The sequence below is a fragment of the Plectrocnemia conspersa genome, unplaced genomic scaffold, assembly GCF_051122295.1.
Source record: "Plectrocnemia conspersa isolate PC_06_02 unplaced genomic scaffold, ASM5112229v1 ptg000002l, whole genome shotgun sequence".
Classification (NCBI taxonomy): Eukaryota; Metazoa; Arthropoda; class Insecta; order Trichoptera; family Polycentropodidae; genus Plectrocnemia; species Plectrocnemia conspersa.
In genome coordinates, this window is record NW_028277166.1 from 23949114 (window position 1) to 23973543 (window position 24430).

The 24430-nt window shown below is 29.1% G+C and overlaps 1 protein-coding gene across 6 annotated transcripts in view; it reads left to right on the top strand.

The window, feature by feature from the left end:
• Positions 1-24430, top strand: part of LOC148238107 (echinoderm microtubule-associated protein-like 1) — a 74873-nt gene that overhangs the window by 46017 nt on the left and 4426 nt on the right. The window contains exons 1-7 of one of the 6 annotated variants that reach the window (XM_088205796.1): positions 3418-3489; positions 7847-7975; positions 13728-13910; positions 14028-14172; positions 15535-15660; positions 15772-15909; positions 16156-16224. In XM_088205796.1, the coding sequence (XP_088061922.1) occupies positions 7876-7975; positions 13728-13910; positions 14028-14172; positions 15535-15660; positions 15772-15909; positions 16156-16224 (761 nt within the window). In that variant the 5' untranslated portion in view covers positions 3418-3489; positions 7847-7875. Of the gene's footprint in view, positions 1-3417; positions 3496-7833; positions 7976-13727; positions 13911-14027; positions 14173-15534; positions 15661-15771; positions 15910-16155; positions 16225-20959; positions 21182-24430 lie in introns of those variants that run through there. The other 5 variants (XM_088205797.1, XM_088205798.1, XM_088205800.1 and 2 more) reach the window with 5 other exon arrangements.

Sequence of the window (24430 nt, forward strand, 5' to 3'; positions counted from 1 at the left end):
CGAAGCGCGGATGTATATTAAAAAATATTAATTTTGACCTAATTATTAGCATGTTGGTGAAATGCAATTGGACGCAAGTCTATGAGTGCGACAACTGGACGAAACCCTTACCACTTTATATGACAAAATTTACTGTGTGTTCGACAAATGTTTCACCAGGAACTAGACCGCACGGGCGATAGGGTATACCGAAAATAGTTTTCGAGGGACGTTATCGCAATTCTTTCATAAATTTTTGGAAAGCCATATTACGAGATTACTTTCAAGAATGTGAAAATTCTCAACAGTGATCATATAAGGTGTAGTTCAAGAGGACAAGACTTTATATTGAAAAACTATCGAGCTAATCTTCTTGCTGCCTTTGGATTAATTTTTAATTTGTTGCTTAAAACTTAATCGTTTGTTAATTGTATAGATGTTAAATGTGCATATGTACTCAGACGCGTGCGGTAAGATACTTTCCCTTTCGCTCGCTCGCGTGTTAAGTGACGAGAATGAGTGAGAGACAAGGGCGCGCGGCCGCACGCCCTATTCTTCACTTAACATGTGAGCGAGCGAAAGGGAAAAGTTTTCACCGTACACGCTTGTAAATACAATATAAAAATAATGTCTCTCTTTAACTAATCACACCTCTATTTGTGTTAAATATATGTATCGCTATTATCAAATTAAATGCTACTAGTTTACTTTTAAATGCGTTAACCTTATTTTTTGATATAAATTTTCGTTAATGTCTTAATCTTTTAAATATATTTCACAAACTAACTATCGAGGGTTGTTTACCTTCTAACCGCCCTCTCTTTACGCTTAGGGTAAATTTATCGTTTGACCCTTTCAACTCGTTGATGTTTTCAATGGAAGCTTTGTTAATTATGTATTCAATGGAAACAGTTCAACCATAAATTCATAGTTATAGTACATATTAATTTATGTAGACTTTTTAATTAAAAGCAATCTTTCAAAATGCTTTTTTTAATCTTCAAATGAGCAATCTTCCCCCAAGCCCTTTCACATGCCACATCACGCTTGAGAACTTTGAAAAAGCCTTTTCGCAGACGTATGCTCAATTTTCTGCGAGGCTACTCCTTTCTCTGTTTTCGCAATATTTTCCCGCGTGTCAAACCACAATCGCGAAACGAAGAGTTGAATGCCCCCGTTGTCAATTTCTAACTTTCAAAAACAACCCTTACTGGGGTATTTATAGACAGACTGTAGTTTCTAGTTGTCTACGCAAGGTTCACAAGAGTTCGTTCATCTCTTTTCCATTAGCTGAAATATTATCTGTGTTATATCATACAATAATTTACTCGTAAATTTCTTCTTGGCAAATATTTGCAAAAAAGTGCATTAGGCATACTGGCGCCAAGGGAGAGACATAAAATAAAAACATCCCCTTGCGGCGATTAAATGGCGCCCTTTTCTTTTCTACTAGGAAAAACGATCGCCATTATTTTTTTGATGTTGCGAAACAATGTTTATGATGGCATTGAAATGCTTTTTACATAATATATTTGTAACTATTATGTAGAACTTTACTACTATGATATTATGCAATAAAATATATTTTTTTAAAGTGCAATGGTATGTTTTAATACATATATAATAAATCATATAAAATTCTCAACAGTGTAAGAAACACATTATGTCACTAGCACCTATATATGTATATGTATATATAATAATTCATATTATTAATTACAATGCATTAATACACCTATCTACATATGTGAAAAAATCTTAAGTAATCATTTTATTTCTCATACTTTTTGACAAATAAAATATTTGCTTGTTTAATTAATCATAAAACACAAAACATTGATACATTAACGTATTTAACTAATTTGATTTGAATTATAAGCTTATACACAACGTACTAATAATAATAGTAATTCATAAAATCGATTCCCAAATATGTTAGCCTTTCAATTACGCATTGCACCAATTTTTCCACAAAAAATATAAGTAAAATTATATACTGTATCATTGATTGTACTTTCTAAAGCACTTTGTATGCTATGAACTTAAAAATAATTTTATACATAATTGGTAAAGATAGCGACTTACATTACTATTGAATTTTCTAATTAGAAATTACATTCAATTCTCAAATTACTGACTGATGTATAAAGTCTATTGTTGTAAGATATTTTATAACAATATTGTAAGGTTTTGTTAAATTTTTTGCATCGGGGAGAAGTCAGATGTTATTATTTTTTCGCGTATAACTTTGACCCTCGCAAAAATGTCTTCTTATTGGGGATCGAAGGACCAGTGAAAACACTTTTAAAACGTATTTTTAGATAATTGACAATGCGTTAGCTCGTTTTGCATCCGTACTTATTAGTTACAAACATGCTTAAAAGCAGGAACTTTTGATCAGCTCATAAAACAAGATATGCGTTACCTAGTATTTTTAAATCACAACAACCTTAAAATTTTCCGAATGATTTGTGCATGTAGACTCAAGTGCAAGTCATCAAGATTGAGTTGAACTCTTGGATCCGTGTGACTGCTTAACTGGACCTGGTCTAAGTGGAACTCGGTCTTTTAAGGATCGTCTCAGCGTAGCTCCGCTTGGTGAGAAATTGTACTCTTGTTTATTCCAAGCAAGCATGAAGCAAAGTGGTATCTTTGGATAAAGTTCCTAAAAATACTGATTTAGTACGGATGTGTCTGGGCTTATATGCCCTTAAAAAATTCAACGTTTGTATGACGAAACATACTTATTGATATTGTCTAATGAAGATTAAGCTAGACTATCTTACTGCGTAATTTCGTTGTGGGCTTTATTTACAACGAAGATATTTTAGAATTCATTTGCTTACAATTGCTTTTGAAACTGTTAATGGATACCGCTCAATAATGATATGTAATATTGTTTGTATAACGCCGATAATAAAAAATATAAATATAAATACGCAAATATAAATATATAATAAGTTTTATGATACTCTTTTAACCAGTCTTTTGCAACTAATTTTATCGCAACAATTTTTTTAATTATAAAAATATATAAAAAAATCTCAAAATTATTCTTATACTATTGTATAAACGAACATTTGCAATTTTATTTTCATCATGTCACATGATAGAAGCATAAATATTTGATATGATATTTCCAGTAGTTTGTTGTCATATTTTTAGAAGCCTTATTGTACAGTGTTATTTTTAAGCTTGTTATCACGACTTTAATATGTCTCTAGAATTCCAAAAATATCCTATGAACTTTTTCCTGAATTCCTGCACGCTCAGCCATTAACCCCCTTCCCCACATCTTATCCAGCATCCCTCGTAACAAATCGAGTTCACTGGGTTCGCGACCGGCTTTATACTAGAGGGGTTAGTTTTGGCGGCAAGCCTAGGGGGGGCGCTACGCCCCCAAGGCGCCGGCGCGACGCCATCCCCGATTGATAATTCAGTGTGGCGCCGGCCGCCTCGGTCAGCTGACGCCGGAAAAGCAACCAGCACTTCAACCGTGCCGACTTTGACGTAAACGTAACCTCAATTCGAGAGACCGGTTCTCTAGTGGTTCTTTTATACAAAACGTACCCTATTAGTAGATCCCTAAATATCCAATCCGGGACTAATACGCAAACGTTTATTTTTTCACACGTCTTATCCGATTGTAAATTATCGATCTAATATCATAAAAACATCCGCATTGTGTGATATAAATAAAATGGGTGTACAAATAAATTTATGTATTTTGCTATTATTTTTCTCGTGTCCTAATAATTTAAGGCGGTTCGTTGAGCGACTCCTAAAACTCCTGTGAGTGTTTGTCTAACAACGCTTGCAATTTAATTTAATGACCGGAAAAACAATTTGTTAAGAACGGTATCATAACCCGAAAGTGACGGGTTCGATTCCTAGTAACATAATTATATTTTATTATAAGAATATAATACTACTTTTGCACTAATAACTTATTATAATATTTTTTCTTTACCCAAAATATTAATATATTTAACAAGCATAGTACATACTTAATTGCTTTGAAACTATGGGAAATTTGAGGTTTTATGTTCTAGCTATACATTTTTTAGAAAGTAAAATGGTAATAATTAAAATATAATGTGTTAAATAATATAAACTTAATTACCTTCAAGTTCTAAGCTTTAAAGTCATGTTTATATTTTAATTTATTTTTTTAGTAAAATTTTTGTATTAGATTGCAAAAAGATAGCAAAATTATATTTGTTCTAACCTATTAGTTCTCGTATTTTACATTTCATAAATTTTGCTTTTAAATAAATGGGTAAAATTAATTGATTTTAGAGACGATTTATTATTGCATCTTAATTTTTCATTATAAAAATTTCAATTTATTTAATAAATTTATTTGAGGTTGTTGTTTTTAGCTGTAGTAATAATTATTATTTATTTAATGTGAAAAACCCTAAAATGTTTGCTACACACAAAATCTTATGTATTTTTTACGAAATGGTAACTTGATTTTTTTTTTTAAAATAAATTTATCTTTCGGTATAAGATCTTGTTTTTTAGGTACTGGCAATTTTATTTTTTTTTAATTTTCGGAAAAATTAATTTTGCTTTAAATAACGTAGATTATGATTAAAAGCTCATATTTCATTAATCTGAATACGAATTAAGAGTTCTAAATTATAATAACGAATTTTAAATTTAAAAAAAAACGGTAGAGAAATTTGTAATAATTTTTTTGGGGAAGAATATTTTTGTAATTAGATTTGTCTACCATATACAGCTTTTGTACATGCCAGAAAAAGCTACAATTTGTCAGCTTTGATTGATTTTGACAAAATAGAAAGATATTTTTAATTTCATCTTTATTATGTAATATATTTTCTGTCTTATCTTAATTATGAAAGAATATATTTATATATCAAATACATATAAAGCTATGTTTTAAGCTTAAGGTAATACATATTTTAATAAAACAAAAAAATTGCTTTAAAAAGTCGACTGTTATAAAATTTTGCAAAAATATAATTTTTTAAAACTATATTTTATTTTTTCTTAATGATCTCATTTGATAGATTTCGTTGATTTTACTTGTACAAATTTGATTTTTCTTTTTTTCTGTCTTACATATTATATAGTTTTTGTACATGCCAGAAAAAAAATTGATTTGGCAATGTTAAAAAATATTTGAATTGCATTTTTATTATGTAAAAGATTTTTAATTTAAATATTAAATACATTTTGCTTACATTGGCTTTGTTGTAAACTTTGAACTTGTGGTAATATATTTTTAAGTAGAGCAAAAACTGCTACAAAATTTTGCAAAAATTTAAATAAAAATATTGATTTATGCGTAAAATTATATTCTATCTCTGATTTTATAAATTTTGTTTGTACAAAAAAAATTTATGATTCGTCGATTTTAAGAAATATTTTTGACAAAATGCTAAAAAAAAATTTGTTTATATTTCTTTATTTTATTATTCATTTTTAAACATTGTAATTAAAGGTAATATATTTTTAAGTAGAGCAAAAACTGCTACAAAACATTGCAAAAAATTAAAAAAATTATTTATTAATGCGTAAAGGTATATTCTAATTTTTCCTTAAGGTCTGATTTTATAAATTTTGTTTGTACAAAAAAAATTGTAAATTTCGTCGAAAATGTATTTTGTCAAAAATAGTAAAAATATTTTTTACTATTTTTGTCAAAATACTAAAAAATATTTTTACTTACATTTTTATTAAATAAGCTGCAATATTATTTAAGTGTATTAATTTTTTTTTCTATTATATTAATAATGAAGGGTTCAATTTATATATTAAATACATTTAGGTAATATTTTTTAAGTAAAACAGAAAAAAAATTATAATATTTCGACTTTTACTTGCACATTAATAAAGAATATTTTTTTAAGGTATATATTCAATCAATTTAAAACTAAGTTTTAAATTTATTGAATATATTTAAATTTATTTTAATAATAAAAATGTTTTTTTACAGTGTAACATGTAAAGATTGCCTTTAAAACTCACTAAGTAAAATCGACGAAATCTTTAGAGAAAAACTAAAATTTGCTTTATAAATTAAGTACAAAAAAACGTTTTTCTTTGTTTTAAATTAAAAACATTTTCCATATTAGATCCTGCTTTTTAGATATTTTTAATTGTAGTTTTGAAAAAAATACATCAAATTTATGGATTTTTAAAAACTTTTTCTTTAAAAATATAGATTGTACATATACAATTGCTCTAAAGCTGACTTTTAGGCTTTATATAATAATAATGAATTATCAAAGAAGGACAAACATATTTTTTGGCGATAAAAATTCCTACAAAAATCTGTGTTTTAAAAACTCTTTTGTCATCAGATTTGTACATGCACAGTTTTTAAGTCATACGTACAATTCTTTGTGCGAATTTTCTGTACAGTTAAATAGAAAATTTCAACAAAAATTATTCTGAAAGGGTTCCTATCAAATTCAATTAACCCCTAAATCGTTACTAAAATTTCCATTTTCTTTTAATAAAATAGTTTTTATATAAAACATAAAAATACTGCAAATTTTAAACACATTTTTTTTGAGCTCCTAGCGAAATATATTTTTAAATAATACAGTGTCGAAGAAAACAGTGTCGAATACCAATAACTTTACTTCTGATTTGCAATTTTACTTTCTCTCATTCACACCATATACATTATATAATTTTAACATTTTTAATATCAACTTTTCAAAACCATAAAAAAAATAGATCTAAGAAAAAATATGAAAACTCATTTATACACAAAATATAATATGACATCGTTTTTAGCGCACGTTTGAGGTTGAGTTTCTTATTGTGTTAATTTCTTAAGCAAACATTACCTCAATTTGCTCTCTTCTGATAATTTTGTATAAAAAAAAACTATATAAGGACGCGTTAATTGAGCGTTGTTATTTTATTCAACATACAATATGACGTCATTATTTTAATGCCATCATTTAGGGAGTGGAAGGCCATGTGTTCATTGTATTATGTTTGATCTATTTATATTGCTGGTTGCCAATATTTGATTACAATCATTATATTTTAATTGAATTAGTATTATTCGTAAGATATCACTATTGTTTAAGCGTTCATAATTAATGTCGTTTGAATAGATACATATGTATATATGATATTATATAACTATGTTTCAGAACGATTTTTGGTTCAGTTGAAATGACGCCAATGATGGTATTTTCCATGCAAAATTGTTACGATTCAAATATTATGATTATTGCTAATGATTTTCTTTAAAATATACAGTAATTTTTATGAAATTATTATATAAAAAAATATTTATATTAAGCCAGGACTTTAGATAGTATATTGTTTGATATGATATTATATATTTCTCTGGGGGAATTGAACTCGGCGTATACGAATCACGCAATACAGTCCATAAAAATAAATGTATATTTTAAACTATATTAGTTTCAGTATTCAGACTATATTTTTGTGATAATTTTTATGCTCTTTTATGTCAGTATAATTTTATTTAGCTACACATAAATATATCATTACAACATCAAAGTTTCTCGCAAATAAGCATTTAATCTAATATTAAGCTAAAGGTACTTCGTTGAGTATTCACGCCTTTAGAGGCTTTCATCTCGCTCAAGGTTGACCACCCCTGCGATCGCAGCGTAATGAGGCAATGTAAATTCGATTAGCGTAATGCGCAAACCCGACCTCGCCAAACACTTTTTTTCCGTCTGTTGGACAATAAACTACCCTTTGCCCTTTTTTACACTTGTGTGTTATATCGACGCAAGCTTCCAATTGCTTCATTATAATATACGAGTGTGCTTCTTTTTCCTCTCTATTCTATTAGATTGGTTTTAAATTGATACATTTTTATTCAACTATCATAATATAGATAATGTGTTTGTGACGAAAACAAAAATCATGAACGGTGGAAGTTCCAGTGGCTCTGTGACGAGCCGTGAGCCTTCACCATCGCAGGGTAGTCCACCAGACACCATGGGAGACGTGTATGCTGCTTGGCGTGAGTATAATATAGAATTTCATATAAGTGGTATTAAACTAGAGAACAACAATGATTAGTTTTGGAAAAAATATTGCCAGATTTCAGCTTGAATGTGGTACGGTGCACGTACACGTAAATTATGGTATTCATAAAATAATCAATAGAAATCCTACTACTTATAAGTCGCAATAGAAAATAGTTCAAAAACTACTATACATTATTTGACCAAAAAAAACACTGTAAGTAAAAACCCGATTTAAAACTTAAAACTAAAACTTCTAGTAAAATTATAAAGTTTTACTCCATGTGGTTATTAATATATTTGTGCAATTATTTTAACTGAATTTTCTCTTTTTCAAGAAATTGTATTATATTTTTATTTGTAGATTGATACATTAAATTATAAAATAAAATTTATTATGAGAAAGAAAGGATGAGTTTTAATATTGTATAGGATATTTTTCTTGAACATAAACAGCAGCATCATGTAATAAATTAATCTTAAAAAAGAATATGTCCATATAACAAGACTACTTTTTGTAGTTATTATTTGTATTTGATTTAATTTCATGGCATTCAATTTTACTTTATGGTAGTACTTTCAATACTGGTAGAGTATTTTTAAAATACATATAAATAAAATAATGATTATTATTATTATTAATATTTTTAATAAAGCTTTACATAATTAGATATACTTAATTATAAATTCCGAGCAATTCAGTTTTAATAAAAAAAATAGTTTTACAAATACATTTAAACTTAGATGGGAAGGCGGTTCTTCAGAAAGAGTACACAAATATGCCCTTACTTAACATAAAAGTGACGTAAGAAAAATGCAAAACAATATATATAAAAAAATCGAATGCTATGTATTAGAGCACAACATTAGTAATATGAAAAATGTAGTCTAGGGAGTGATTACATATTTCTTATTATAGTCTTAAAGTACAATTGAAATATATGCTTTGGCGGGTTATTAGACGCCTCAAATTAATTTTTCTATTGTACGTTGATCGGTGAGGCGCGGACCGGTGGAAGATGCTCTTTCGTTACGCATCCAATATAATCTCTCCTCGACTGCCGACTCAGTTCTACTGCGCTAGCATAGAACAATACCTGACAACCGTATCAATCCTCATAAAATAGTAAACATATGTTTTGAATGGAGTCGTAAAAAGTAACTATACCAAGTCAGAGCAAATAATTCTAATGCTAGAAACTATATATATAAATGTATATAATGAATTTTATATAGTACTAGCTAATTATTTATTCTTTATAATTAATTTTATTCATTGTATGTATAAAAATTTATTTTAATACTTGGCTATATATAGTATATAATATTTTTAGTATTTTGTATTCGTGTACTGTAGTAGCAAGTAATCGATCGTCATCACGTCGCTGTTCAGTTCAACTCCCAACTCAAAAGCTGAAAATAGCACAATTGACAAAGAAATGGAAACAGAATGACATGCGCAAATGTCACGTAGCTACTGTTCACCGTTTGGGAATAATTCTTGGGACAGACATACAAAACAGCCTGTTCTGTTTTACTAACTTTACAGAATAGAGGATAAACAATATTCAAGGGCAAAAATATAATGCTCGTGTGTTAAACATACTTTTTACATTATCAAATATTTAATGTGCTTCTTTGAAGAAAAAAACAAACTTGTCAATATTTAATTTTGGACTAAAAATAAATAAAATTTACAAAGCAGAAAAATATCTAACCCAATTTTCTTACTGTTCTGTTCAAGTAAAAAAAAAATAGAAAATTCTTACAGAAGCTTTGCAAGTGTATTTACACTGTAAAAATAATTTTGCACTTTTTTAGCCATACAGATTTATTTGTTAATTTACAAACTAATTTCAGTCTCGATTTTTATGTTTCGTTTTGAAACTCTTTTCCTTTGACAAAATATAAAAAAATAGTTTTTAATTACACTTTATAGCAAAAACTCAACTATAAACATATTTAAATGTATTAAGTAGTATATTTTTAAAGAAAAAAAAGATTATTTATTGCGTTCTAAAAAAACCATTAATAAAAATTAAAGAGACCAAATATTTCACAAATAAATCCAGGTAAAATTTATTGCTATATTGTAAAACTACAACTTAAGAAAAAAAAATTTTGAACAATTAATATCGATATGTTTTATAAAATTAATTAGGTATAAAAATTTTCTATTCTATTTTCTATAAAATTTATCTATTTTTCACTATAATATTATTCTAATCAATAAAGAGAGAGTATTAAATATTATAGTGGACTTTATTGTCAATAAAACATAAAATTCTAATCAACATTTGAGCTTGTTTATCTTTTGAATATAACCAAAGAAAATTGAATACGTTCCGTTTTGCTCAATTGCACTCCAGAACTCAGAATAAAATATAATCACCTAACTTCACCTCACCCTTCTCCGCCTAAATTTATATATTATATTGACCAATCTATAACCAATCTAAATCAAATTTTACATAGTTACTCTTTAGGATCATGCTTAAAATATATCACCTCTTATTATTCAATCACTCCTTTTCCACATATTTTGTTTTAGTTTGTGAAAAGTGTGCTTAATTAGTATTAATATATAAAATTGTTAAGATTCTGTATTTAAAGTCAACCAAAACCTTTTATTATTTTCTTTACTTCAAATATTTTATGTAAATTGTTTTTATATTGTTATATAAAATTTTGAAAAACTTTTTTTATTATTATACAATATGCATAGCACAGTTTGAGAATTAGGAAAACACAATTTAAAAAAAATATATGAATATACACCGTAACACAATTTTATTTTAATAAAAATTTACGACTTAATTCGTTTAACTTATATTTATAAGCTTTTTAAAACGAATGACGCAAATATGCGTTCTCCGACGTTTACGTAATAAATTTAAATTACTCACCCATACGCTCACTAACACATTTTTTATAAATTTAAGGGAGGCTGATGTGTCTTATTTTGATCCGTGTTAATGACCCCCTCCCTTTCCCTTATTTTCTAAGTAGCCGTATCGTGAATATAGTGCACTTTTTGCGTGCCACATCGAAACAGAGATGTGTGCGTATAGATTTCGAGGAAGGAGGGCGCCAAGGTTAAGATCCGCTCGCCCCAAATGCCAAAGGCCAGCCCGGAGTCGCTCCCGGACGGACGCGGAGCGCGGACATGTGCCGGTTTTTCGCCGGTTTTCCCGACGCTCGCTTCAGACCGGCTCTGGCCGACCGGTTTTCCCGTCGGCTCCTCGTCCCGATGGAGATGTGCGCGATTTTCGGGCGCTGCGTTCCGTATCGACCCGTTCAACCGGCGCGTATTAACAACAATATACATTGTGCATAATATAATAATATTTTTTAAAATGTGATTTAATTTCGACAACCCTGCGATGTACGCACGGAGATGAGCTTGTACAAACAGACGCTGAGGAATGCCCATTTTGTGAATAAAATGTGTATGTGTTCGGTGAAAAGTAATTTGATAATCAGTATTAATTAATTTAATAAATAATAATTGGCAACCCCTGTATAAATTTCACTGTGAGTAAATATTGCAGAGACGTATTATTTGTATTAAAATTTAATAAGTTCATATCCAGTCAAACCTAACCTCATAATAATTTAAATCAAATAAAAAAATACTTATCCTTAAATTAAAATATCTTGTCTCAAACGTAACGAATATGTTACAACGTATTGAATTCATTCAAATTAACAGTGAAGTTTTGTTCTAATAAATCGATTTTATAACTAATGAATTGCTGCTCTATAAAATAATCATTATTTGTACTTTCCTGTTATCGGAGGTCAAATCTATTCTAAAAAAGTATTTATTCATTTGCTTATGCATTTTTTTATTATTTATATACATTCTGACCAACGCTCACATGCTGCGTTTTAAATTAAATAGGTTAGGTGCGAACGAGCGGCAGCGAGTGAGCGTTGGTGTCAGAACAGTAAACACCCCATGAATAAATGAAATATATAAACAAATGAAATAAATATTTTTATGAATAAATATCATCACATAAGTAACAATGTATATCAAATTTAATGTGTGGTAATAATATTTTATTTAGGGTCCTAAAGTGCAACTGAGAAAATTTAGAGTAAAGGGTGGAGTGATCATGATCATAAGTGGCTGAAGAATGCCTATGTTTTAAGTATGGTTCTTATTCAAATTATTCATATGATTGTATAGACATACAAATTTGGCATAGGCAGGAAAGGATGAGGTGGAGTTGGGTGACTATATATATTCTAAGATCCTAAAATGAAGCTGAGCAAAATTTTAAATATATGCCTTTTAATATGCTAGAAAGAGTGGTTTAAAAATGTGAGAGGAGAATACTTATGTGTTAGGCAAAATATTAAAGATGGACGAAGTGGGGTTAGTACATTTTTTTTATAATCATAGAATGCAACTGAATAAAATTTTATGCAGATGACTTTTAATGTGGAAGAAAAAATTATTTATTCAGCATCCTAAAATGCATCCTAGCAAAATTTTAAACTGACTTTAAATATGGAAAAAGGAATTGTTAAACATATGATTTACTTATATTAGTAAATATTAAGGTGTATGATTTTATATAATATACGAGTTTCTTTAAGCATAGAAGGGTGATGTGAAGTGGGATAAATATATTTTTTCATGATCCTAGAATACAACTGAGCAATTTTTTTAAAATATGATTTAGATTAGTATAAAGGTGTGGGATTGTATAGAATATACATATTTAGTTCAAGAAAAGAAGTGTGAAATGAAGTAACTATACTAATTTCAAGAGTACAACTGAGAAAATTTATAAACTGGTAGCATTTAATGTAATATATAATACATTTAGGTATATGTGGAGAAGAGAGTGGTTGAATAATGAGTAGTAAAATAATAACTTTGTTTTAGGAATGCTCCTAAAGAGCAACTATCCAAAATATAATTTAGATTAGTAAACCGACATTTGATGATTGTTTAAAATTGAGAAATTTACACTTTATATATAATATACAATTACATTTAAGTAAGAGTGTGGTTGAACAATGAAATATAAAATAACACGTATGTTTTAGGCGTGGTCCTAAAGGAAAACTATGCAAAATTTAATTAAAATCTGTTAAATAGTGGGTTTGTATCGAGATCATGTAGACAGACACACATTATTGTTTATATGCAAAGCTTAATATAGCTATATCTAACATATAAACCCTTAAGACCAGTATACATAATTATTGAGTCAGATATTAATTAATTTTTGCCATTTTAAATTATTAGTTTAGCTGTAAACATATTGATGTTCTTAAATGTAAATTTACTAGATATAACTTCTTCAAAAATCTTCAAAGAACACGAGTTTGTATATTTCTAATTAAATACAGATTGTAGCTATTCTTTTATAGTTGCCATTTTTAATCACTCGATCAAAGTTCACTTGTTTTTATGATAGTTTAATATACATATAAAATAATAAAAAAAAAAAATATGAATATTTGGTATATTGAAGAAGTGAGATATTTATTGTGGCATTAATAATTTTTAAAAGATATAAATATTCAGTTATTGGTACCTAAAAGTATAACTAATTAATTCACACAAAATGAAATTGTGCTTCACAAATTAATAAATATAGCAATAATATTCTTCTAAATTCATTCCAAAATTATAAATAAAAAAACTAATTTCATAATATATATTCATCTCATACAAATATTTTCAAAACGATAATATTATTAATATATAAACCATTTATCTTTCAGATGAGATGCTGGAAGCAGAAGGCGGTTGCCTCGCAGCACGCGTTGGAGCCTTGGAGCGCAGGGCTCTCGAGCAGGGCGAGCAACTCCTCTGCCTGAGATCTTCCCTGGCCGACGCTCTTAGAAGATTGGCTCTCTTGGAAACTCCTCGCAACGGCACACACACTCCAAACACGCCCACCAGATGTAAGCCCGAACTCTATCCATCAATTACTCTAATTATTTATATCTGATCAAACCGTAGAGTGGGTGATGATAGTTTTAAAAATCTTATGAATTGTAACTGTAATTCGATTGTTTTAGCAACGACGCCCTCACAAGAAAAGAACCTGAGGTTGCGACAGCCATCGTACAGATCGCCGGATAGTACTTCTCATTCGATAATCAGAGATCCTTCGCGAAGAACTACCGTACACGGGACGCCTAATAATTCATCTTTACAACAGCGGTGAGAAAATAAAAATTAAAGATATCTTTATGTTTTTCTGCATTATCATTGCAATGTTTGTTTTAAACATTCCATCTTGTTTGTATAACAATACAAGTTTTAAACATTCCATCAAGTATGTATAACGATACAAGTGTGTAAATAACTTTGAGCACAGAATTATTTACGCACTTGATTAAGCTTTCTGCCTGCAATAGGTGTTATATTTATTTATTTAATAATTATAATTGTATATATATAATATAACAAAAATCATATTGTATAAAAATTATATTCTAACATACTACTAAAGATCTTTCACAGCGACTTTTACTAAGCAATCTGATTCATCTATATCTAACGTTCATCTATATATGTGTATATATATATATAGTATACTGTATGAAATCCTACACACTTTAACCAATATCAATACACATTTGCATAGTTACACTTTAGGACCCTGCTCAAAACATAGGCAACCTTCATCTTGAAAGCTTTAACGTTGAGTAAGATTCTGAAAAACCACTTTCTAATCTATTTATGTAAAGATAATATGAATGGCTCTCTTGGACACTTAGTACTTCATAACATCAGACTTCACCTCTTGTTTATAAATGTTCAATAATGCTTAGACCATTACACAATGAATAGTCATTCTTAAAAAACTCAAGATGCAAGTTATACCAAGACTTAAAAGTGCAAGTAACGCATTCTTCTATTCTTGACAAAGGTCAACCTAAAGAGACTCTAAATTAAAAGCAAACTAGGTTAACCAAATTTGACAGACAGATGAGAGACCATTAGCTAAAATTGCTTATGTAGACAATGGCTTACCTTGGACACAATCTGCAGAAACAAGACATTGATTGTTAATAAAATATGCAAAGGTTGTCAAGGCGTAACTAAAATGGATTCATATATTTCACCATGAGGGAAGCACTCACATTTTAAAGTGAATTTTTGTTCCTTTTAATCACTATCTTGTGCTGGTAAATACAAGATAGTCAATATAATTGAATTATTAATTTTGAATTAAATTCGTGCCTCATCATATTTATATATAGGTCCAATATCTTTAAAAACAATTTAATACCTTAATAGCATAATAGGACTACCAACCATAAATTAGTTTATGCTTATGTAATTCAGGGAATTTAATAACTATTTAACTGGTAGCTTCTTCTTAGTCCATATTTTTGTCATTAAGTAAAATGAACAGTCTACAACTGGCATCATTTCATCGACTGTTTAAATTATGTTCCCAAAAATTTTACTGTTTGTGTGTTTGGAAAGTCCATACTATGTAAATTTTTGCAATTTTATTACATATTGTGGACTGAGCTTAATGCGTTGTTATTAATAAAATTTGTTATGTTTCAGGAGAGGAGTTCATTATCAATCAACGGGTTCGCTGCAGTCCGAAAGTCCAAATAGTTCTTCTAGTTTAAGTCCAGCACCGTCACCGTCGCCCCGTGCTACACCTCAACCGCAATTATCAGCACATAGGTATTTAAAGAAATGATCTTCAATTAGCACATTTTGAATGGCTTAGCTCTTGAAAAACTTGGTAGTATTAGTACATATCAGCTCCGGTTACTCTAAAAGTGTAACATTTAGGTCGAGAAATAATTCGACGTCAAGTAATCAAAGCAATTTCGGCGGGGGCGGAATCTCACCCAGCTCCGGTAGTCTCACCAAACGATGGAGCTCCACCGGAGACTTCAATGCTACACAAGGTGGCATTGCCAACAACAGGTTAATGCTTGATTTATTTATTAATATTTTTTAAACGACTCAATCGCATGTGTGCATGCAGTTTATGATTTAACATCAGTGTTGGCATGATTTTATTAAATTAATTTTAATCTTATCCAATAGATGTCTCGTTATGATATGATTTTATTTTAATTTTTCACGATGCTCGCATAAACGATTCTGAGTAAGTCTCGTTTGATTTTATTTACTTTTTAAGTTATCATTAGTTTGTGTTTGTTTTCGTAGATTTTCCACAAAATCCCTGTTGAATTTATATTCCAAGCCTTCACAAAACGGCCCAGTATTAAGACACGGGTATGTATAATGTTACGTTTTTAATTTTATGTTTATATGAGTGAAGATCTATGGAAACAAATAGGTTCATTGACATATTTTGATTTTATTTTAGTACTCTTATAGTACATTAAATTACATTAAGCATATGATGAACAATTATTTTTGTAGATCTTTAAGCTGTATAGCAAAATTCACTAAATTCAAACACAATCAATCATCGTTTGTCAATCGATTCTTCTGATTGATTACCTCATATAATATATAAAAAGGTTAGTCAAATGAATATCTTGGAAGTGAAATAAAAAAATAAAGCACTGCTTTATTGTTATGTCAGCAGTGTTGCATATAGTTTGAAAAGTGATAGACAAATAGCATTACGAATCAGGCATGTAAAAAAAGGGAACAATAGTAGTGAAGATGTGAAATTCATTGAAATTCTTTGATGAATGAAAGCTGAATACAGCGATGCATATCTGTCACACTAGCAGACCTTAGTAGTGACAATGAATACAATGCAAAAAATCGCAAAGTAACAGCAAAAAAATTAGCACACAATATTGTCCGCAAGATTCTTCAATTCACTAAAGTTGAAACTATACTTGTGACTTCTGCAGTGCTTTGAAGCAGAATATGATAACTAATTATACTGATTTATTTTTTTGATGAATTTGGAGTAGTTTTATAACACTATATGCCTAGGGAGAATACTGTTAATCATGTTTAGTGAATTTTACTCTTACATAACGTTATCAATAGCATGTTGTGCATCATGATTTTTATGAAATTGCATTTTCGATATTATCTGCATGTAAACTCATATCTACCACAATGATATAATACGTATGATATTAAGGTAAGAATTTTTAATTTGTGTGTTGCTCTCTTAAATGTTTCTATTCTCATCTTTAAGCTATGTGTTTTATTAATAACGTGTGAGCACACCTTTGTCGGTCGTACACAAAGGTCACAATTACCAAAAAATAGTGTGGGTGATACTAGGAAATGTGCCATAATATTTTATGTTTTCATTTTGAATAAATATTCATTATCAACATTACGTAAGAATGGGTAGGCGAGCTGCTCTTTAATCTTCTTCATTCTTTGATAGATGTATACCTTTAAACAAAATTATCAAAAGGTGTTAGATTTCGTACCTCCTGTTGTACTGACACACATTTTAGCAATGCTGCTATTGTTACGCTTGGTTAGTCATGTGTAATGACGGAACTACGTAATTCCATCCGATCGTTTAGGAAAAAACAGGTAAATCGTTCCATTACCTGTCTGTGTCCGATCTTCATGATAATTTTTTCTGTATTTATAAATATTTTATGTTTTTTATCATTGTAACATTCACTATTATTACGCATACATCATACATATTTAAATGTTTATTACTTAATAACACCCATAATATTGTTTTGCCTTGAAATAGTATATTACCAATTTGTTCGGTTACGAATAAATCATTTTACAATGTGACCGTATTTCTTATTCACTCCCACGGAGTGAATCTGCAAATCGAAATATAACTAATCAGTATTTTTCGATAATTAATGACTCTAAAGTGTTTGTCAGACAATAAAGCACGTAAACAATGCCTTCCCACCTTTAACGCCTCCGATGAGCGAATCTGTTTCATCAAAAATACCTATGTACTTTTAGAAAGCTTTAATGTATACTCACATGCAAAAACAATGTAAAACAAATAACACAAATGTATTTTTAATGTTTGACTAACTTTTTTGTTAGAACTCAAGAAAAACGTTGCTAATTGCGTACGAAAATTAAAATTCCATTTTTAAACGATTAAATTTACAGTTGTGTTATATAAACTGTTGAAGATAACGCAATTATGCTATTAAATATAACCTGTTATTATAAAATTAAGTTTAATAATTAAAATCGAGTGTTTCGTAATCATTTATAAACATTTTTTGTAATAATCTGACATATAAGCATATCGCTCATTAGCTACAATGAGGAGGTAACTCAAAAAGCATCTAGGTATTGATATTGAAACAGAATTTTTTAATTAGAATGCTTTTTATATATAAAACAAAAATCAGGAGTTGAATGTTAATTAAACAGTGTGTTGTAGAAGATGCGGAATGCCATAAAATTGAAGGCAAGCTATGATGACAACATTTCCTTTCCGGCGCATTTCACGCTTTTTAAACGGGAATGTGACTTAGTTTAAATAATAAAATGTTGTGTCTTTTAAAGATTATCGACCATTTTGCATCCAGTCTTATATGATAAACATGGAAATCTAATACTGCCCAAACGATTGCTCAAGAAGGGACTAGACACGAGAGTTTCTATTTTCCTATTTCTCCGATAATATATAAGCTGAAACGTTGCCATAAAAAAATACTTCTGATTCGGAAATACACGACAGTTCAGCCCTGTGCTCACTACCAGTGGAGCTCGCGGCAAATTAGCACATATTCTAAAAATATCATTAACTCTGAATTTAGTGTATTGAATTCTCACCTAATACAAATCCTGAATGGAAACTGTTCATTTATCAATCAAGTAATGCGATAAGTTTAAAATATAAATATGACGTTATTCTTGTAAATAAAATGACGCATTCATTAGAATTGCTAATTAAAACTAAGCTAAGGGATTGTTGAATCAATTACTATACTTGTGCTATAGCTAGTTGCAAATGGCTCAGTAGTAAAAAATCACACAACTGAGCGATATGTGCTATGCTATTCAGAAACCGAGTCATCTTACTTACCGGAAATTCTGATTAATAACCGTATCCTGTGTTTTTCAGTACTTGTTATAATTAAATAAATTAATTTGATTTTTATTCATAATGATGTTTATTGTAAAATATTTTACCGTTCAAAAAACCCAACACTAAGGAAGTTGCTAATTGTTTCATTATTACTGAGCTTCAAAAAACCCAAAATAATTAATTTACGAATAAATTAATAGTATTTTTAAGGCTCGTATTTATCGGGTCAAAATTTTTATTAATTGTTCGAAATTTATATTAAATGGTAACAATTATTTTGACATATGGTCAGAATCATTTTTTTCAGTTGGAAATAGTTTTAACGTATATAGTATTGTTATTGCTGTAACGCTGAAGTTCAGTACAACTAGTCGATTGGTCATTTGCATATCAGCAGTTCAGCAGGGTCGACTTATTTGGTTGAACTCTCAACATTGTCAGATTTCAACACAACAAGTCAAGCGTGCTCTCCGTCGCTGCTCTGTCGCTATTCCCACTTCGTTCGTCACTCTGAATACGCGTCCATACAATTAAATATATCGGTTGAGAATTATTCATAATATCCAATGGTTTTAATGCGAGCTAGATATTTTTAAATATGTTTCTAAAATAAATAATTTATTACTAATTTTTATTTATAAATGTTATAATACTTTTTAATTTACATGATCGTCCTATATATTAGTTCTGACCGTATGCTATTTTTATTCTATGGTAACACTGGAGGGCAGCACATTCTTTTAGTGGGCCTATTTTTATTTTAACCATTTGATATTTATTCTGATCCTGAATAATATAATTATTAATAATAATATAGAATTTAATTTTTATTCCGAAAAATTCCAAATTTGATTTAAATTCTGACCATTTAATTTATTGCCTTTTTTAGCTATTTTTTTAGATACAATGTTATTTACTAATATTATTTATTAATATCAACCGAGAAGTAGTGCTGTATGTCAATGCCACAAAATTGCGATGGAGCGAATACATTAAAACTATTTTTTTAGAGCCTGTGTGAACTTTGCGGTTATGCATTTATTTTTATATAATATAAAATTATTGATATCATTATTATTATTACTTTAAAACAGTTTTAAAATCACATATTTACGATTGGTTCAGTTGAACTTTGAAAGTAAAGTAGTAGAAATGTCAATAGTACGCTATTTTCACACTTATATACTATTTTAAGATAAGGGAGGTGCTTTGCTTTTTCCTACTCTCAAACATCTGGCTAATGCATTACTTTAGGGTGGAAACAGATTATGCTATTGTTGTTTATTTATTATAATAATTTTGTTGTGTAACAACTGTTACCCAAACAGCTGGAGATTTGGCAACGCTGAGCATTTTCAGTAGGGATACATTTTGTACATACCATCAATTTAGCACAGTGAAACATTTTTAATTAAGGTGATTGCACTGACATTGAAAGAGATTTATAGGGACCATTTTACCAACAAAGTTTAGGGAACATGTTCATGGCAATGGCAGTAACGTTGCGCATGGTAAGGTGGCCAGATTTTTAAAATATCAATAGAGGACACTAAGAATAAAAAGGCCATAATAAAAATTTTTGTTTGAAGAGGATATAGAGGATTTTGCGAGAGCTAAAAGATGTCATTCCAGAAATATTTTCTCAAGGAGGACAAAAGGACGTCTGGTCACCTTATATTAGGAGACACGCCGGCTGCGAATATAATCATGACGCTATGTGCTTCCAGGCGGTAATTCCGTGCTTATTCCACAAGGATGCCAAACTTAAAAACTGGTTCACACATATTTATTATGTAGCATAAAAATCCTGCTAGATGTTTTAATGATTCAAAATTACTTTATAATTTTATACCCACGTTCTTAATTCAATATTAATCGCTTAAAATAAGAATTATACGATCAGAGTTGTGCGCCCCAGGCAAGTGTCCATTCTTCGATTCATTCACAGTTTTCAGACAACTTTCTCCATCGTTGCGATACACTTTTTCGGCCGAATGATTCATCTCGCAGTATAATAAAAAGCAACGTAGCGCTACAATGGCGTGCGGCCTTGATTTTTTAACTTCTTAGCTCATGACTCGTCCGGCTTTTTCCCCACTTCGCCATTTAGTCTGTCGGCGTTTCGCTGCTGATCGGTCGCCTGTTAAGTCAGTTCTCTCGTGCTACTTTTCAACTAGATAAAACTACCATACTAGGCAATAATTCGTTCGAAATGAGCGACAGGTGTGTATTTTTTTCTGATTTAAATTGCAAATTTACGGTTTGTGTGTTTTTCCCTTTATTTTTTACATGAAAATCCAGTTTAGAAGCGCAAAACGCCGAAAATGTTTGGAGCTACTATTTTGTGGCTTTGTGACTGCGTTTGCTTATTGTGTGAATACGATATTGCACGTGAAACATCTGCAGAATATATGGTCATTTATGACTTTATGAGGCTAATGATACAATGAAAAAATTTAAATGTACATGCATTTCTACAATCTAATCTATTAAAAATATCTTTAAAAAACTGTTCAATAAAATCAAATATTTTTCATAAAAAAATTTGCGAAACATTGATTTGGCAGTATTTTTTTATTTATATATATTACTAATTGCAAGAAGTAATCAATTATATTTTTATAAATGCTACTACAACATTTCATTTAAATTGGTCGTATAGTTTTAGCGCAATCGTGATTTCAAAATTTGTTATCACACAGACTAGCTTCAGAAAACTATAGAAACACGATATATTTTTAAGCATCTGTGTATGCAGTGGCGTAGGTAGGGAGGGGCGGACCGCCCCAGGCGGCACTTGCTTGGAGGCGGCATATTCACGATGGAAAGACCGTTCGTGATATGTGGTTCTTAAACTGAATTCGCTAATAATATGTATATCCACGAATAATATCGCCCATATAGATAATTTTTTTTTTGCCCAGTTTCTTAGAATCGGTGAGAGTCGACGTTTCATCTGATGTTCCCCGTTGTTTGTTCGAGTCGAACATGCGCTATAATACCAAAATACCGAATAACCCTTAACATATTTCAGCAAACTTTAAAACTGTTTTGCACATTTTTTTCTTATATGCATATAATTTGTGATGGGTGTCCCGGAAAGACATGCATTAACCTCCTCAGACCCAGTGCACATTGCAATGTACAATAATTTATTGTTTGTTTATTAAGACATTTTCGATTTATTTTCACCGGAATCTTTTGTACATCACAGTGTACACCATATAATTTTAAAATACCCCATATATTATTTCAAAGTACAAATAAATATTTTTATACCCCTTTAATGTATGCACTTTATAAAAGAATTTAACAAATATATCTTTTGTATGAAAAATAAAAACTCAGGTTTGAGGAGGTTAAGTTACAGTTTTTTAGGAAGGTCAGATTTTGAATGGAAGGGGGGGGGATTTAAGGATCGCCCTTGGCGGCACAAACCCTAGCTATGCCATTGTGTATGTCGTGAAAATTCACATAAAAACTACCAAACTATTTCTTTATAGATGCATATCAATGGCTTAAAGTGTAAATTTGTTAACTCCATTTTAGAGTAACAATGACCTATCTCCAAAATCTCCAATTAAACACCAAGTTTTCATAACAAAAAAATGAGATATTGTTTGATTCTTCTCTTTTCAAATTTCATTTTTTATTTCACCTGTAAAGTTGTCAAATACAGAGTTAACAATTTTAGATTTGAAGCCATCGACATATGTATGTAAATCCTAAATAGGCAAACAGACAGTACCTTCCATTTGAAAAAATGTTGAAAAACTATTATTAAAAACAAAAAATACAGTAAAACTTCCTGACACAAACATAGTTATTTTCCGGTCTCAAATGCCAAGAGATTTAACTTTTTAAATTCTGATCATTCATAACAACTTACAATTGAAAACCTGCACATATACTTTATTATATATAATTGTTCATTTAAATACAATTGATACGAAAATATAACACACTGCGTTTTTACCCAAATAGGAGTTGCAAAAGACGGATATAAAATGACCGACTTCAAAACCATTGACCGCTTCCGCGTCATTATTTGGTCAACATTAAAACTTATATTTAAATATAGTTATGTTACCTATATTTACTTGCATTTAACATAAATAACCGTTATTTATGTACATATTTTTTTTAAATTGACAAGTTTTATATTACAGTTTTCAATCAGTTTAAATCGTTTCGTTTGAGCTTGTAATGATTATGTATTATGAAAATAAACAACAAACTACAGCATACAGTTACTTAAGTTATGTAATTAATTAATAATTACATTTCCTTGGGTTTTTAATTATTTTTTATTACTTTTAAAATAAAATACTTTCTGAGGCTTAAAAACACAAATTGAGAATGCAATAAATGCTTTGCCTTATAAAAATGTGTAAGAGTTCTAATAATTGCCTAATTAAAATACAATAAATGAATATTTACAGAGGACAGAATTTTAAGGTTTATTTAAAAAAAATAATAGAACCGAAAAATCAGCAATAACAAATTTTACTGAACAGATCTCTTAGATCGTCGCTGCTGAAGCTTTAAAAAAATTTTGATAGTAATAAATAAGAGAAAATTTATTCAAGAATCGGTTTCGCAGAGAATCTACAAAAATATACCTAAAAATATTTTTTTATTAGTATTACTAAAAACTTTTTTTCTGTATAATTATCATTATTAGGTAACACTTAATTTTTTGTATAATTTATTAATTAATATCTAAATATCGATTTATTACATAATAATAAAAAAAATATTTACCCCTGAAAAAAATACCCTACAATGCAATAAAAATTACATTATTTCTTCAATGATTACGTCAAATAGGAAGATGTTCAGAATTGTATTTTTTTACTATTTTACTATTATTTCGTTTAAAAAAACTTTGATATTTAATTGGTCATACATTAAGAATATTTTTTGTATAAGAACATCTGATAAGTGTTGAAGCTGAACATTATTTATATGCATATATTACTAATTCGTTAAAAACATCTCTTTTGCCGATAAGATAATCAGTTTAAAATATGACTACTATTATATGCTTTTGTAGATAAAAATAATAATTATCTTTCTTCATTAAAACTTATATTCCTCCTCTCCTTTTTATATTTCAACGAAGAGAATCAGTATTTTTTAGTATCATTAGATTTTAGTGAAAATATCAGGTAATAGTTATTTTACTAAAGTTCTTTTATTACAAGATTAAATATCATTAAAATATCATATATTATTTATAGTTAAAAAAATGTTAATGTCTCTTTCTGATATAAAATGCATCTCGTCTATGTATTTAAATAGTAAATTATAAATAATTCAAGTAGTTCCAGTGCTTATTGCTACCTGACTATTAGAATCTAATTTTACATTTGTTCACATAATACATATGTAAAGTTGTAAAACAATTAACAACACAATCCTAAATGCATATTCATAAATTTATGATGAATCAAACTCAAGGCTGTGTCC